The following is a 16,585-nucleotide window of genomic DNA, read 5'->3' on the forward strand; positions in this document are numbered from 1 at the left end:
AAGCTGTTAGAAGCCTCAACCCAAACTCCAAGTATTTTACATAGTCTTTATTCGTTGAATAATGGTCACTACTTATTTAATTAATTTGACTTGAAATGTGTAACATTTCTGATACAGCCATATCTTAACAAGATCTAACTAAACCATGTTTAGAAATTAACATTTGACAGAGCTGGAGATGTAGTGCAGTTATTAAGAACGCTTACAGACCAGTTCCCAGCACCCACAGCAGTTGGCTCATAAATGCCTATAACTCCAGCGTGAGAGCTCTGACAGCTGTGACAGCCAGATGTGGTCTACCCAGAAAATGCTGCTGAGAGAGCAAGGAAAAACAATCCAGAAAGTGTTCTGGATATGGCACACCAAAGGCTGTTAATGGTTGTGTAAGTAGTCCTCGAATTATATTAAGAAGAGAAGGCAGGTTAATAGGTTGAAGAAATGGTAGGAAGTAAGAAGCAGCCATTACCTACAACACAGTGAGTCTCTTGGGAAGTTTTACTGTTGAAAGAGAAGAGAAAGACAGCCTGAGCTAAAGAAGCAGTTTTCCTTTATATATTTGTTTGGGTATGAGGTTTGTAGAGCGTGCATGTCACACTGAGAATGGGCTGGCCAAAAAGAGGGTATAAGCAGTAGTATTGGAGGCAAGGTATCGGCTCCATTAAAAACAGAATTGTACCAGGATATTTTTTAATGATTTTATAATAAATGGGGAAATAAACCAGCCTCTAAGATTTAAAGCTTTTTATTATAAAGACTCCTAATATATCATAATTTTATCCATAGACTCAGTGTAGTTCCAGTAAAAACTTTAGCTTTTAAATCAAAACATGACAACATAATTCTAAGCTGTACATGGTCATGGAGATGGTCAGGAGTGACCACAGCACTGCTGAAGAGCAACAGTAACATAGAAGGATTTCAGCAATCAGATACTGAGTCCTTCTGAGGATGCAAATTGTGATTATAGCGCAGGGCAGACAATAGACTAATGGGCTGGGATAAAAAATCTCCCGAACAGACACTTACTGGTAAGGTAACACTTCAGAGTAGTGCACAAAAGGAAATTCTCTGTTAAAAAAAAAAAAAGAGAGACAAGACCAATAAGCAAGAGGATTAAATTTGTCTATAAGGTAAACCACAGGAGAGAACCAGTTTCAGATACATGACATCTTTGAAATAATATGAAGTGTAAAATAATGCTAAGTTAGTGACCCTGGACAAGGACAAGAGTTCTTAAATAAATACAAAAGGGAAACCCCATAACATAACAATGTGATCAAATTAAGAACTCATTCCATCAACAGGTGATACAAGAAGAATGAAGAGGGCAAAATAGAAGACAGAAAATCATAACACATTTACCCAGTACCAACAAATAACTAAGCTAAATAAAAATGTCCCCATGCCTATAAGAAAAATGACCATTTAATTAAAAATAAATTGGCTCAAACTCAACTGTATCTTTTATAAAATGATAATGAATATGGAAAAAATAAACACATCTAGAAAATACCACAGACTGAGAAATTTATAAGAATAGGGATTTTTCACAGTTTTTTGGAGACAGATAAGTTCCTGTTCAGGCCCCAGAAAAGTCAAGTGTCAGATGATGGCCCAATCTGCAATGCTTCTTTGTAGTGGGTGAGTGCACTGAATAGGATGAGTTTTGCTCCCTTTAGCCTTTACAAAGATTACTAATCCTGTTCTTGGGAGTTCTGCCCAAGGACATCATCATCCCTACACCTCACCTCCTCATACTGTTGCACTGAGGAGTTAAGGTTCAGTAGGAGCTTTGGAAGAGATGAACATTCAAAGTATAATAGAGGGTTTGTTGATGGTTTCTGCTTGTATCTCAAGCTTCTTTTATCTTCTGTATATATCTGTATCTCTATATATTACAGCTATTCATAAGCCAAGGTCGATTCTAATATTATTCACTGATCTCATCACCATGAGGAGAAAAGAAGTAAACTACTGGGGCTGGGCGGTGGTGGCGCACGCCTTTAATCCCAGCACTCGGGAGGCAGAGGCAGGCAGATCTCTGTGAGTTCAAGGCCAGCCTGGACTACCAAGTGAGTTCCAGGAAAAGGCGCAAAGCTACACAGAGAAATCCTGTCTTCAAAAACCAAAAACCAAAAACCAAAAAAAAAAAAAAAAAAAAAAAAAAGGAAGTAAACTGGTTACTTTTCCCTGAAATTCTCCTAGCTTGAGAAAACTTTCCCCAAGACTATCAGAAACTACAGGGACTGGGGTAAGAGAAGATGAGATGAGCAGATGAGGAAGAAGGTGGCCCTGGTTAACATCTACTAACTATGTTCGAGCTAAGGGATTGAGCTAAATGTTTGAAGTGGATCACCTGTTTTAATCCCCACACCTTCACAGATTGGGTAACTCTGATTGGATAACTCTGAGGTTAACTACTACGAACCATTCCCCCATACCTCATGCTACTCCAAGCTGCCTTTCTCAAACTATTATATTTGGGAAGAGAATCGGTTCTTCATATGTCCTAGCCACAAAGCCAATCCCATAATTACTCCACATTCTTTTGCCAAGTCTACATCCGGACATTCCTTTAACTTTGACACATTCTTGGCATTGAGACCCAGAAAGATGCAAGATACAGAATGTGAAGTGCTCCAGGTACCATGTGAGAAGGAGGAGGGTCCTGATGGGCATCATGAGAAGATGCCATGGTAACATCCTATAACCGATGCCAGTCACAATTTTGGATAGGGGTAGGAAGATGTGTAATCCCACTGCTGGTAGATGTAACACTTAACTAGTACTGCTTAGATTCCCAGATATACTTCATATGCTCAGGTATAGTTTAACACTTAGTTTTATGTAGAAATATTAGGGAATAATGGAGGCTTCTGGGATTTCCATGTGTTTTTTGTTTCTTCTCACTTGAACAGATCCCATTTCTATCACTTGGAATATGTTACAGAAACAGATACTATACGCATCTCATAAATATTTTAATTTTTCACAAACTGTAAAGTCACCCTCTCTCAGGGAATCCAGCCTTACACTAACCCAAGGAAACATGTCTGCCTCGTGTTTTGCAGACGTTGAGTAATGAGATGAGTACAGATGATGAGCATGAATACACAGAAGAAAAGGACAGCTACATCTGCGCAGTGTGCCTCGACGTGTACTTCAACCCCTACATGTGCTACCCCTGCCATCACATCTTCTGCGAGCCCTGCCTGCGGACTCTGGCCAAAGACAACCCTGCAAGCACTCCCTGCCCGCTCTGCCGGACCATTATTTCTAGAGTGTTCTTCCAGACAGGTAAAGGGTCTCTTCCGATATCATAGTCACCTAATGTTTTCCGATTGCTGTTTTGGTTTTAACTCCGAAGGTAGCATGTACGTGACTGTGGAGTTAGTGAAAAAAGCATACTCAAAGTGGCTCTTGCTCTAGTTTATAAAACAGTGCTCGCCTAACTACTGGAACTATGCCAGCACCACAGGCTAAAGTAGATCTTTGTTACTGACCCCGAACTCGGAACTCCGTTCTAGCCAGATGTGGGTCAGTCTGGTGAGGGAAATTCCATCTGAAGCAACACTGTTGCCTTTTTACCACCTCTTATCTGCCTTCTGCTGCTGGTGTTCTGTGGCCCTCATATCTCAGGACAGCCATTAAACCTGTTACCCAAACTCCCAATCTCTAAGCCAGGAATGTCCAGTCTTTGACACTGCTGTATTGTTAGTTACAGATGTGTTGGGCGACATTCAGAGCTATCCAGAGATGCATGCAGCCACCAGCAATGGATCTGATGCACCTCCCCCAATCATTCCTGATGTGGCTAAGCTCTTTTTTGTTTTTAAGCAAGTTTACCTACTTGTGTAAAGATGGTATGTAGCCATCTTAATGGTATTTCACCCACGTCGGTGAAGAGATCCAAACTAATGACCATGAACATAGAAAACTAAGAGAAGTGGCCATGGTCACTACTGTGTACTGTACAGAGGGAGGGGCTTTCTGTCTCCATGCTTTGTCCTCAGACCAATAGAGTCAAATGGGGGTCAAGGTATGTACTTTATTGATGGTAAAATTGAAGAGCTTAGACAGCAGTTTTATTCCTTGAAAGAAATCAAGACCCATCACCCGTCTGGGTGAAGCAGTGGGGTTGGTACCCCAATCCAGTCAGCTACACAAAGGCTTGTAAATCTCTCTAATCAGATAGTGAAGAGAAAGGAAAGCTATGGCCCTCTGATCTGCCTAGTGCAAGGATATTGCTGTGCAGAATCACTGCACATCTCATGACCAAGTGTCAATGCAATACCAAGATAAGATAAATAGAAGTTGAATGGAGCACAAACTACATATGGATAGAGGTGCAGATGTGTAAGCTGTGGGGTCCTACACTGTAACTACAGTTCGATCGAATTTTAAATGTTCACACTATATAAGGAAAAATAGAAGTAAATCTTTAAAGAAGCAATTTTCATTATTTGTATTCTCCATTAGAAGAAAATACAAATTCTCAAGGATAACTAAAGGAGTTTCTGGCACTTAGCCCTATGAGAAATTTTGTGTGACTTCTCTGGAACATATCAAGAGGAAGCAATATCCTTAAAAGCATCCTCAGAGAAAATCGCAACATCAAAATTTCTCTTTGTTGCTCATGGTATTTTAAATAAAACCTGAGGAAATATCAGTATGAGTAAGATAAAGCCATATTGCTAATTGCTAATACGATATGGCTCAGGTTGCTTGTTAAAATCATTTTAAGTAGTAAGCTCAGACTCACCCATATTCCTACCATTTTAAAGTAGCATCTAATGAATGTCTTTCCACAATACAGTGTATGCGTGCACGGATGCATGTCTAGGCTTTTGCCCTTGTTACCCAAACTATCAGTCCACATAAACATTTTCTAACTCGTTTCCTTGTTTAACCTAAAGTCCTTGTGTTTCTTGTAATGACATCATGTTCTACTTAGCCCATTTACTTTTATGGAATATTTACACTTTTATTTATAATTTTATTTATACATTAGTGGTACACATGGATAAATATTTGAACATATCATATAGTGTTTCCTTCTAATGAACTTCCAGAAGTAGAGACAGTAGTTAAAGCCTGTGTTTTAAGGTAGTACATGAAGTATCATTGACAATGGCGTGTGAGGGCTTGTCTCTACAGCCTTGGCCATCCAGTTCTCCATTTTAAATTCCTGACCAGGATGATGTTTTGTTTATTTAGTGCCAATTTTTGTCATTAAGTGGAAAACAATCTTCCACTTTTGTCCTTGACACCTTATTTTTGGTTATAGTATTTTATGGAATGTGCCAAATTTCTAGATCTTGTTTTTTGTTTGTTAGTTTGGTTTGGTTTTGGTGTGTTTGTATAGGGTGTTTAACCTTCATCTTTATTGTTAAAACTTAGGTATTAAAGGCCCTACTAACTATACAAGTTTATAATCCTTCCTTTTACCTATTTTTTAAGTGACATTTTGTCATCTTTTTCCCACAGTTCCTGAGGTGCGTTACTTACCTAAGGATAAAGTACCAGTTTGCAATCCTTAGGCACATGCCCCAGCAACATTTAACAAGCCATTCTTTCTGTGCTGACTGAACGGTCTTCCTTTGAAAAGCAGCAGCAGCTCCTAACACATGCCTCTCTTGCAGCTACTCCATTCAGCTACGGCCTTGTCCTGAACATACTTCACTTCTTATCATTTTAGTATTTGTAGTTGAATAACTCACAAAGTAAGGTTAAATTAATTTGTGGATGAGTGGCATTTTAGTGGATATTTTTATTAATGGTGATTATTATAGTTTATCACTTTCCAGTAACGTTCTACAGTCCCCTTCCTAAGAGTTCTGCACATTTCATGTTAACTTTATGTCTCTATATTCAGTGGTTACTATTGTAACATTGATTTTTTTTTCTTCCTTCAGTTTCTGCCATTTCTGTATGTTAGGAAGGTCACCTAGTCTTCGGTTCTTCTGTCCTTGTCCTCTGACTGAGTGTTGGAGATTAGTTAGTGAATAAATTAATCATATAAATTACCTAATTTCATCATTCTGACTGTGGGACTGTTATTGCCAAAGGTTATAGTGGAAAAGCTGTCCTTCTTTATAGCAAGTGAAGATACTATGTGATGATTTGAGGGGTTCCTTGTATCATATTTCTGTTACGTTAGCTTCATAGGTAGAAATACAGTGATACTATACTCATTCCAAATTTATCCCATGGAGTGTTCTTTAGTGAAATAATGTCCTTATACTTGAACTGTAACTTTCCCTAATTTTATGCTCTTGTTTAAATTACTTGGTGTTAGCTGATAGTATTAACTCCTTAATGCTGATAAAAGTTGAAAAGTAGACATGAGATAGGATATACAGAAGAAATGACAGAGGCATCAAGATCTGCTTATAAAAATAGGTACCAAGATAGACTGTTAAAAGTTGGAAGAAAAAAGTCACATTTGTAACGGATGCTATCAGTTGCTACTTAATATCCATAAGCACCTCCTTTCTTCCTAACTTAGCCCCAAGCATTGAGCCCTCTTAACAAAGGCGGACTGGTCCTGGTAGCCAATCCCATCCTCTGATCATTAGTAATATGTCCCACTGACCAGCCATTGGTTCACAAACGAGCATGTGGTCTGTCTAATGAGATGAGAAAAAAGTACATCGGAAGAACTGTTTTCTTTCTCTTTGGGCATGGACAAAAGTGTCTAACAGTGTTACTTGCTGATAGACATCTTCTGAGCAAGTGAGGAACCAGACTTAGTATGAAGACTTTAATATGGATGTCAGAGCTGAGAAAAATACATGAAGTATTTTGAAGAACAAGTCTGAAGTAGAACTTTAAATTTCCTTCTATATGAAATAATAAATTTGCTCATTAAATAGGGCAGTTTTATAGATTTCCTGTTAAGTTTCAACTAATAGTAACTTAACAGACCAGGCATGATAATGCACCCTTTTAATCCCAGCAATCATGAGGTAGAGTCGGATCTTGGGAGTTCAAGACTAGCTTGGTCTACAGAACAAGTTCTAGGACAACAAAGGCTACATAGTGGACTCTGTCTCAAAAAACAAACAAAAGCAACTTAACTGATAAAATTATACTAATTATAAAGATAACATAAAGAGACTAAAAATGATGGTTGATACATAAAAATTCACAGATGTGAAGGCTAGAAGACAGTATAAAAGCTAGTCAACAATATTTTAAGTTAATAAAGGAATAGTAAAGTGGACATGTGAGGTAGTGATATGATACTGGTATCTATAACCTCTACCAGCATAACCATTTAACTAATGAAAATATTTCTCTAAATCACATTAACCTAAGTTCATAGAGCAAATGGGGAAGGGTTTATTAAAAAAATTTACTAAAATTTACCACTGTTGGACTGGGGAGGTGGTTCATTGGGCTAAGAGTACTTGTTGCTCTTGCACAAGACCTTGATTCAGTCGCCAGCACCCACACTGTAGCTCACAAGCACTGTAAGTCCAGTTCCAGGTCATCAGGCACCCTCTTATGACATCCATGGGCATCAGGTGTGCAAGACAAAACCCCTGTCCTAGATGGCTACATCCAGAAAATGGATTTATAATACATACATACATATATACAAATACATACATACAAATGCATAAATACATAAACAACCATAGATGACAGTCAAGAAAAAAAAAACAGCCAAGAAGGGTCTAGATAGAGCGAGCCTCAAAGAAAGATAAGGACACGTCGCCCCTGTAGTAGAGCACCACACAGTCTGAAACTAGGGCAGGTTTAGCCTCACAGTGTTGACAACAAAACAGTGGAGCAGATCGTAGGTGAGAGAGTGGAGGATAAGAATTGTGTTGGGAGAGTGACCTCTCTAAACTGTGTATTCAAGTCACTAAAGAATTGAAAAGTAGGCAACCACTAAAACAAGACCCAAGAAAAAGAAGAACCTTCATACCCATGGTTAAGTGATTAATGCAAGAGTCCCCAAAATTGTCTTTAATGATGGTTTCCATATGCTTCTCATACAACTATTTACCTATATGGAAAAGATTGAATCGGATTCCTGCCTCACAATATGCATATATATGTTAATTCTAGAACAAAGCCATAAATGTAGGGCAAACTAAAAATAAATTCTTAGAAGAAAGCCTGTCTTTATCTTTGTGAACTTTGATTTAACAGTGGTTTCTTAGATACAACACCTAGGGCATGCACATTCAAAGGAAATAGATAAATTAGACTTCATCAAAGTTAAAAACAGCCTTACTTTAAAGTAGATACATCAAAAAGGGGGCAAATGAGGCTCTTCTTGCTAGCATTCCAACTAATAGACTCAAGGTTCACATTGTGAAAGCCTGTAAGTTATACAAAATGTAGGAATGTCTCAGGTATTGGAAGGGGGTCATAGAGTCAGCACATCTATTATAAAATAACTCACTATTCCCGTCCCTTCCCTATTCACAATACTCTTGATCTTAAAGGGCGTTCCTGCCCTTGTCCTAATATGTCTCTCTTCCCTACCAACCCTCCCCTATTGACTGCCTCCCTGACCTCTGTTTCAGTACTCTGGACCGCAGTGGAACTCAGAAAAGATAAGTAGGATACAAAGAAATAGAAGTAGCTAATTATCTCCCTGGTGTGTGGAAATCTCACAACAAGCGGGGAAATAACATTTAAGCTAACCTGAGACTTTAAGCGTTGAAGGGGAATGTGATATTCCATCAGAGATGTTTGGGTTGTCACAGTAATTGAAGGATGATACTTGAATTTAGGCAGCAGGGCAGCGACATCCTGCAGCTTTTGGGACAGTCCCAAATAGTTCTGAATTATCCTGTTTCTGTCTGACCTTCTAATGTCCTACGCAGCTCTATTCAGGACATACAGCTTATAAGCAAGAATATCACACATTTTATATTCTCTTTTTACTGTGACCATCTGTGATTTGTCTTGGTCGTGTCCAAGTTTGTAGGAAGGTCATTTCATAGTTTCTCTGCTTCTGCACCAGGAAGTCTCTTCTATTAATTCTTATGCTGATATGGCTCTCGGTTTGCTTATATTCATGCCTCTACTTTTTCATTTCTTCCGATTCATCCCATATAGAGTAATCTCTACCTCTGAAACCCATATTGATTCTATATCAGGAAGGCTGCTTGACTGTTGATTTGTCTTCTAAAACTTTAATATATGGAAATGAATTTTTTATTATGAAAAGAAATAACAAAATAGTCACAGTATTTAAAGTGCGGTTTCTCAGAGCTCTATCATCTTTTCACCACCTTTATAAATTTTACTTTGTCCACATATCAGTAGAGATATTTTTTTCTGCTTAAGGAATTTTCTTACCAACATAATTTTTAAGTATTTATTTTAGCCTTATCCTTAGCAATATGTCTGTGAGTTTCTTGGTTTGATGTTCTAGTTTATATCTTCTATTTTACCTTTACCATAAGTGATAGCTGGAAAATATTCAGTCTTATCCAAATCACTTCAGATATTATTAATGGCTTACAAACCAATTTCTCAAAAACATTGGCTCATAGTTATGGAGATCCGTCCCTAAAAGAAAAGCCCTGAAACGACTTAACACAGTTCCCGGGAGTGAGCTGGGTAGAAAGAACAGCCCTTCCACCGCAGCTCTAGATGGTGTCTCCTGTGTTGTCCAGGCTATCTCTACCTCAAGTAAACACCCAGCCTGAGGCTCCCAAGGAGCTGCAGCTACTGATGCACACCAGCACCTTCCTTTATTTATTTTTCCCATTTTTTCTTGACCTCTACTATACCACTTGATATTTCTAACCATTGAGGTGTGTTACTTTGACTATTTTTACATAATAATGTAGCCTAAGGTTGTGGGTCATACCTTTACCCATAATTTGGGAGACTGAGACAGAAGGACCACTGTGAGTTTCAGGACAGTCTAGGCTACATAGCAAGCTCCAGGCCAGTCTGGGATACACAGTGAAACCTTGTCTAAATCACATAAAATAATTAAATAACCTAAACAAATTAGTAGTACTGAATGTAATAGTAAAAAGGGAGAATAATGTTGTATTTCTTCTTACATAGAGGACAAAGAATTCTGGATTTTGTTAAGCCAAGGTTATCTATTAATCACCTCCAAGGAACCACTAATGTATCCCTTTCTATAGATTCCAAAAATCTTGTCCTAAAATGTAACTTACAGCAAAATATAAAAAAAAAAAACTATGAATACTTAGCATTTTGTCTGCAGATTTCTTTTTTTTTTTTGGTTTTTCGAGACAGGGTTTCTCTGTGTAGCTTTGCGCCTTTCCTGGATCTCGCTCTGTAGACCAGGCTGGCCTCAAACTCACAAAGATCTGCCTGCCTCTGCTTCCCAAGTGCTGGGATTAAAGGCGTGCGCCACCACCACCCTTGTCTGCAGATTTCTAACAGTTCAATAAATGTTAGTGTTGAAATGGGTTCAATTAGATGGATTCCCTTTTGGCTTTTCTATCTTGAGCAAAGTGGTCATTCCTGAATAAAGCTTAAATAAGTTTTCAAAGCTACCAAAAGATTTGGTAATCCAAAATAAATATGATTGTCTGAAGTAAAATATTTGGTTAAATGTTGTAGCATTAAAGTATTTTTCCATTATGTAAGTATACTACATTTTCTTTACCCATTCTTCTGGTGGGGAACATCCAGGTGTTTCTTGTCTATGGCTATTATCAAGAGGGCAACAATGAACATAGTTGAACAAGTGTCTGGTAACATGAAGTATCCTTTGGGTATATGCCCAAGAGTGGTATAGCTGGATTTTAAGGCAGATTGGTTCCCATCTTCTCAAAGAACAGCCACACTGATGTCCTTTGTGGCTGTACGAGTTTACACTCCCGCCTACAGTGTAGGAGTTTTCCTTTATTCCATATCCTCTCCAGTGCAAATTGTCAATAGTGTTACTGATCTTAGCCATTCTGACAGGTGTAAGATGGAATCTCAAAGAAGTTTTTATTTGCATTTCCCTGATGACTAAGGATGTTGAGTGTTTTCTTTAAGTGTTTCTCAGCCATCTAAGTTTCCTCTATTGTGAATTATGTTTAAATCTGTACCCCTTTTTTAATTGGATTATTTGTTTTCTTGATATTTAGTTTCTTGAGTTCTTTATATATTTTGGATATTAACTCTCTGTCAGATATATAGTTGGTAAAAACATTTCCCACTGTAGACTTCCACTTTGAATGATGGTGTCCTTTACCGTGCAGAAGCTTCTCAGTTTCATGAAGTCCATTTCATTAATTGTTGATCTTAGTGCCTGTGCTAAGAGTGTTCTGTTTAGAAAGTCATTTCCTGTGTCAATGAGTTCAAGCTTTTTCCCCATTGTCTCTTCTGCTGGCTTCAATGTATCTGGTTTTACGTTTGAGGTCTTTGATCCACTTGGAGTTGAGTTTTGTGTAGGCTGATAAGTATTCTTTTTGGATTCTATTTGGATTCTTCTACATACAGACATCCAGTTTGGCCAGCACCATTTGTTAAAAGACACTATCAAAAGAGAAACATAAACACCAAGGCAGCCATAAACCCTTCTCTGCCTGCCTTTCCTACCTGCAATGTATGCTAGGACAGCATGACACAAACTTGGGGAAATAACCAGCCAATAACAGATTTGACTTAAGGCCCACTCCATGAGATGCTTGGGTGACCAAGAACCTGAGACTAGATAGCCCAGGGACCTAGGATAAAACCAAATAATACTGGTTTAAAAACAGCGGGGGTGGGGGTGGAATGTAGTGATAAAATGTGTCCTGATATATTCTGCTCTACTCAAAGATTAGCGTCTTGTTCAGCCATCATCAGAGAAGCTTCCTCCAACAGCAGATGGGAAACAGATATAGAGCCCCACAGCCAGACATTATGCAGAGAGTGAGAGACCTTGGAACACTCAGCCCTAAATGGATGTGTCTGTCAACCCCCCCCCTCCCCTCCAGGCTCAGGGAACCCCTCAGAAAAGGAGGGGGAAAGAGTGTAAGACCTAGAGGGGATGGAGAACACCAAGAAAACAAGGCCCTCACTCATATGAACTCAGAGACACTGTGGCAGCATGACTGGGGCCGGCGCGGGTCTGCACCGGGTCCTCTGTGTTTATGTTATGGCTTCCAGCTTAGGGTTTTTATCAGGTTCCTGAGTTTGCCAAAGAGTGGGTCTCTGACTCTTAAGCCTATTCTTGCATTTTTTTTCTTCTGTTTATTTGTCTTGTTCAACTTCAACGTGATAGTTTTTGTTTTATCTTATTGTATTTTTTTGTTATATTTTAAATGAATGAATAGAAAACCTAGCCACTAGGGTAAAGGTAAACAAAGAAATTGTCATTTATACCTGCTGGGAGAGGGGAGCTCAAATGTCTCCAATGGAGCAACACTGGGTACATCAATGACACTCCAGGGCAGGCCTCACGTTCAGGAGCAGTTGACCAACATATAATGGACTCCACAGTTTTTCTGTGTGCTTTTATTTAGTTACAGTGTAGAAGGTTTGTTGGTGTTGTTTGGGTAGTGTTCTGTTTTCTTGATTGGGGTGGGTTGGTTGTTGTACTGACTGGGTTTCTGTTTTTTTTTTTTTTTTTTTTTTTTTTTTGAGAAAACTAAAAGTTGGATGGTAAGAAAGGAGAAGAATATGATCAAAATATATTTAAATTTAAAACATATTCCTTTAGCCTCTTAACTAAAGGGTTAAAATTTCATAACTCTTTCTTTATTCTGACACACCATTATATTTAATTATATTATAAAAACCAAATATTGTGGTACCAAATGCTAAAGGGAAAAAATGTAATCAAACCGAACAAAATTTCAACAAAAGTTTATCTTGCTAATAACAAGAGCTTCTAAATATTAAAAATCCACTGAGCTTAAGTTGCCCTCAGTGATGACTAAGATAGAAACTCTATAGCTCCATTTTGACAAAATGACAAATAAAGCAGGTATGGGCTTATTTTTGTCCCTGTCTTGTCTTTGGGCTAAATTATTGAGCTGCCGAATAGTATTTCCCTCAGTAGATTTAATTGTGAGTGAATGATTCACAAGGAAAGGTATGAAAATCAGATTCAGAGTGACTTGGCAAGCATGTGTAGGTTAAGATTTGTCAGAATTCAGTGAGAGTCCCGGTTGGCTTTTTTCCCAGCATGCAAATCCCTTAGGACTCCCAGTTAGTGGCAGATCTTCAATTACCACATAGTAAGAATTCCCCAGGCCTGAAGAACTGCCCCACGATTAGACTGTTCTTTCTTACCTTGTGTATTTTTGTGATTGAAACTGGTAACTTTCCACTGAATTTAAATCTTAACAACAGACCAGCTTTCTCTACCTTGTTCACACTGAACATTTTGAAGTGTCTTGAATGTATACAAAATGCATTTAAAGTGTTGGAGTGTTGGAATCCATTTTCAAATGGAACTTTCTCACCCTTCTTGAAGAGGTGCAAATAATTATTACCCAGAAGTCCTGAAAATAGCTTGGCAACAGTTGGTGACTGTTCACTGCTCAACAACAAAGTGTGTCTTCATGTCAAACATGTTAACCCTTCTCCATTCCTGTGTGAAGGGGAGATCTCAGATGTGCCTGGCATAGCATCTTAACTCATCTGTACTTTTTCCACTGTTCAACAGTAAAAGAAAACTATTTGGATTATTTTGTAATTATTATGTTTGTAATAATGAGGTTAGAAATGGTTAACAAGGACTTTAATGATCTGAACCAGATACCTGGACACCTATCTTTCAGCATTTTAAATTAGACTCTAACACTGCTGGGCGTGTCTAATGGACTCTGCCTTGTATTTATAATCTTACCCTCTTCCACTTCTTAATAATATTCCAGGGCACTACTCTGGATTAGCCCTGTGAGAACCCTTGGCTCGTAGCATTGAAATTGTCTTTTTACTCGATACAGTTGATTACAGGCTCCATGCCTGTGGCATAGCTGTCACTTCTACAGTGAGCAGGATGCTAGAAATGTGCTTAATAAATATTTGCTTAACAATAATGAGGTGCGTAAATATAAAGTGACCAAATACCAAGGCTAAAGCTGAAATCAAAGTGAAAAGCTGGCTGTATGGCACAGGCCTTTAATCCAGCACTCAGCAGGTAGCAGACCTTTGTGAGTTTGAGGCCAGCCTGGCCTATACAGTGAGTTCCAGGCCAGACAGGTCTACCAGAGTAAGACCCTGTTTCAAAAAAAAAATGCCATATTGGTATAATCTATACTCCAAAATCACTCTATTACACATATAATTGTCCCTTCCTTATTGTTAATGAAACCTGATAGTAATGGCCCTGTAATAATGTAAATTATGTTTATATATAGGCCTCAAATATATCTAAGAAATGATAATTCCTTTATCTTACCTGTCAAATTTATCATTTGTGTGTGTGTATGTGCGGATAGGCTCCTGGTTAATTTTTGCATGATTTCAATTGCTGCCCACTTTGCTTTTGAGACAGGGTCTCTCCTTGAACCTGGAGTTCACTGACTGGCTGATTGGCCAGACAGGCAGGCCAGCAAGCTCCAGGTAAAAGAGCTTCATGCCTTGAGTGCAGTCTCCAGGACCCCTGTTGCAGAAGAAGAGAGCTTACTCCTAACCCTCACACCCAAGCTATGGCAGGCACGGACCCCTGGCAACAATCCAAGGTTGTTAATACATTTTATGTTGAATCAGAGAGCAGAGTCAGTCATTGACTGACCCTAATTAGCCATAGAGGTTTTGGAAAACCCACATAGTGGGGTACAGGAAAATACAGGCAGAGGCTTAGAGAAATCCTTGGCCCTCTCAATCTGGTAAGTGTGGAGAATTAGGGTCAGCTGATCATTCCTCTGCCACTCTCTGGATCTATCAGGCTTTTGCCCCAATATCTGAGTCTTGAGTTTTTATTGATATAAGAATAACTTAGATAAATGCATCACACCCCTCTGAAACTCACACAATAAATAAATAAGATGCCATTCTGCTTAAGTGAGAAAAAAAGAAGCATGTGCTGTCCAGTAGGTAGGAGCCACTGAAAGGAATACAGATGGCTTGTCCTCTCCCTCCCCTCTCTCCTGCCTCCTGCTTGTTCTTGGTGCTTCTTGAAGGTTATTTTAAGAGATGTAATGCTGGAGGTTCTGTTTGTTTCTGATGCCTGAATTTTCAAGCCTAAATGCCACTGAGATGAAACAATACACACACACACACACACACACACACACACACACACACACACACACACACACACACACACACACACATGAATATCTTCTCTGGGTAAGGAATGGTACTACTCAGGTTTATAGAAGTGTAAGATAAAGACTTATTACATCTAAATAGTATTACAACCAAAAAAGACTTAAGGTCATTTCCCCCAGTGGCTGTCCACTCTAGCTGTGATTCAGAATCATTCAAGGAGTTTGTTAGAGAGAACAGACTTACAGACCACATACACAGCAGTGCTGACCCACACTGTCTAGATGAGTGTGCCTTTTTAGCAGTGTCTTAGTGATTTTGACACCTAGCCAGGCATTTTGAAAGCATGGATCTAATACAATGCCCTTTAGACAGAATTAGATTCAATTAATCTCCATCCCTAAATACATCATCAAAGTACCAGGCACATAGCAGATCACAGACCAGATTTGTGCTGGAGATTAGGTGGGAAGTGGATATTAAAAGCAGCTCAGTGGTTGATAGAGAGCCCCACTGTTAAAATGCATTAAGCCCAGATCTTACATGGCCCAGCAATAATTGCAGCAATGGTTTCTGGATCTTCTCTTGTCCATGTCTTTCTGATTAAGTGTAGCAAAAAAAAAATCATCCAAAATGATCAATCTCACAAGATCATGCTGTAGGCATGCAGGTGCATGTACAGGTAAAATTGCCATATAGCTTGCAAATTATAATAATTGCTCTAATCATACTTTCTTCATTTGTTTACCCTGAATATGTTATCTACGTATTTTACTACATTGCTTTTTAAAAAGCACACTGCCTTTTGAGCTCCTTAAGGCCCAGAAGAGGAGTAACATCAACACCATTATTGATGTTACTTTTTACATCTTCTCCCAGAAAAAGCTCTTGCTGGCTTTTACATTTCTTAAATCAGTTTTACCAGAGTCCAGTTATATTTCCAAATAAGTTTTCAAATAAGAGAGAGTGTGTGATGGTGTTTCTGTTTGCTGCATCACCATTTTAGAACTTGGTTACAATGTTCCCAGGAGGAAGAGGGAGGAATAATAAGAATTCTTGAGTTACGTGCTGTTTTTGCTTAGTTTATATTGTCTCTAACAGGAAATCTTCATTACCTTACTACCTTGGTCTATTTATGAGGGCATTTAGAGTGTTGTGTTATTTTCCCCAGTGGTAACACAATATCACTTATCAGACACTTGATTTATTGGAAAATTATGCAAATTAAAATCATTAGCCCTAGAGGGTAATGTTACAAGTCATTTTATGGCTTCTGAGTTCTCCTTTCCAGGGGTATGAATAGCACAGAGGGTGTGAGATGGTGATGATTCCTCTTAGCCAGGAGATAGTTGTCTTGACTGAAGGGGTTGTTTGTTGGCAGTTGACAGAGTGGATTTTAGTAAAAAGCATTCTTGCATTTCTGCAGAAGACA

General features: G+C 38.6%; 1 protein-coding gene across 9 annotated transcripts in view; it reads left to right on the forward strand.

Moving 5' to 3' along the window:
* The window catches only part of Rnf180 (ring finger protein 180), a 171,523-nt gene that overhangs the window by 123,034 nt on the left and 31,904 nt on the right, over nucleotides 1-16,585 (forward strand). For all 9 annotated transcript variants that reach the window (XM_042261583.2, XM_076551948.1, XM_076551949.1 and 6 more), the window contains one exon: nucleotides 3,072-3,297. In XM_042261583.2, the coding sequence (XP_042117517.1) occupies nucleotides 3,072-3,297 (226 nt within the window). The remainder of the gene's footprint in view (nucleotides 1-3,071; nucleotides 3,298-16,585) is intronic.

Source organism: Peromyscus maniculatus, chromosome 15 (assembly GCF_049852395.1).
Source record: "Peromyscus maniculatus bairdii isolate BWxNUB_F1_BW_parent chromosome 15, HU_Pman_BW_mat_3.1, whole genome shotgun sequence".
NCBI classification, from domain to species: Eukaryota; Metazoa; Chordata; class Mammalia; order Rodentia; family Cricetidae; genus Peromyscus; species Peromyscus maniculatus.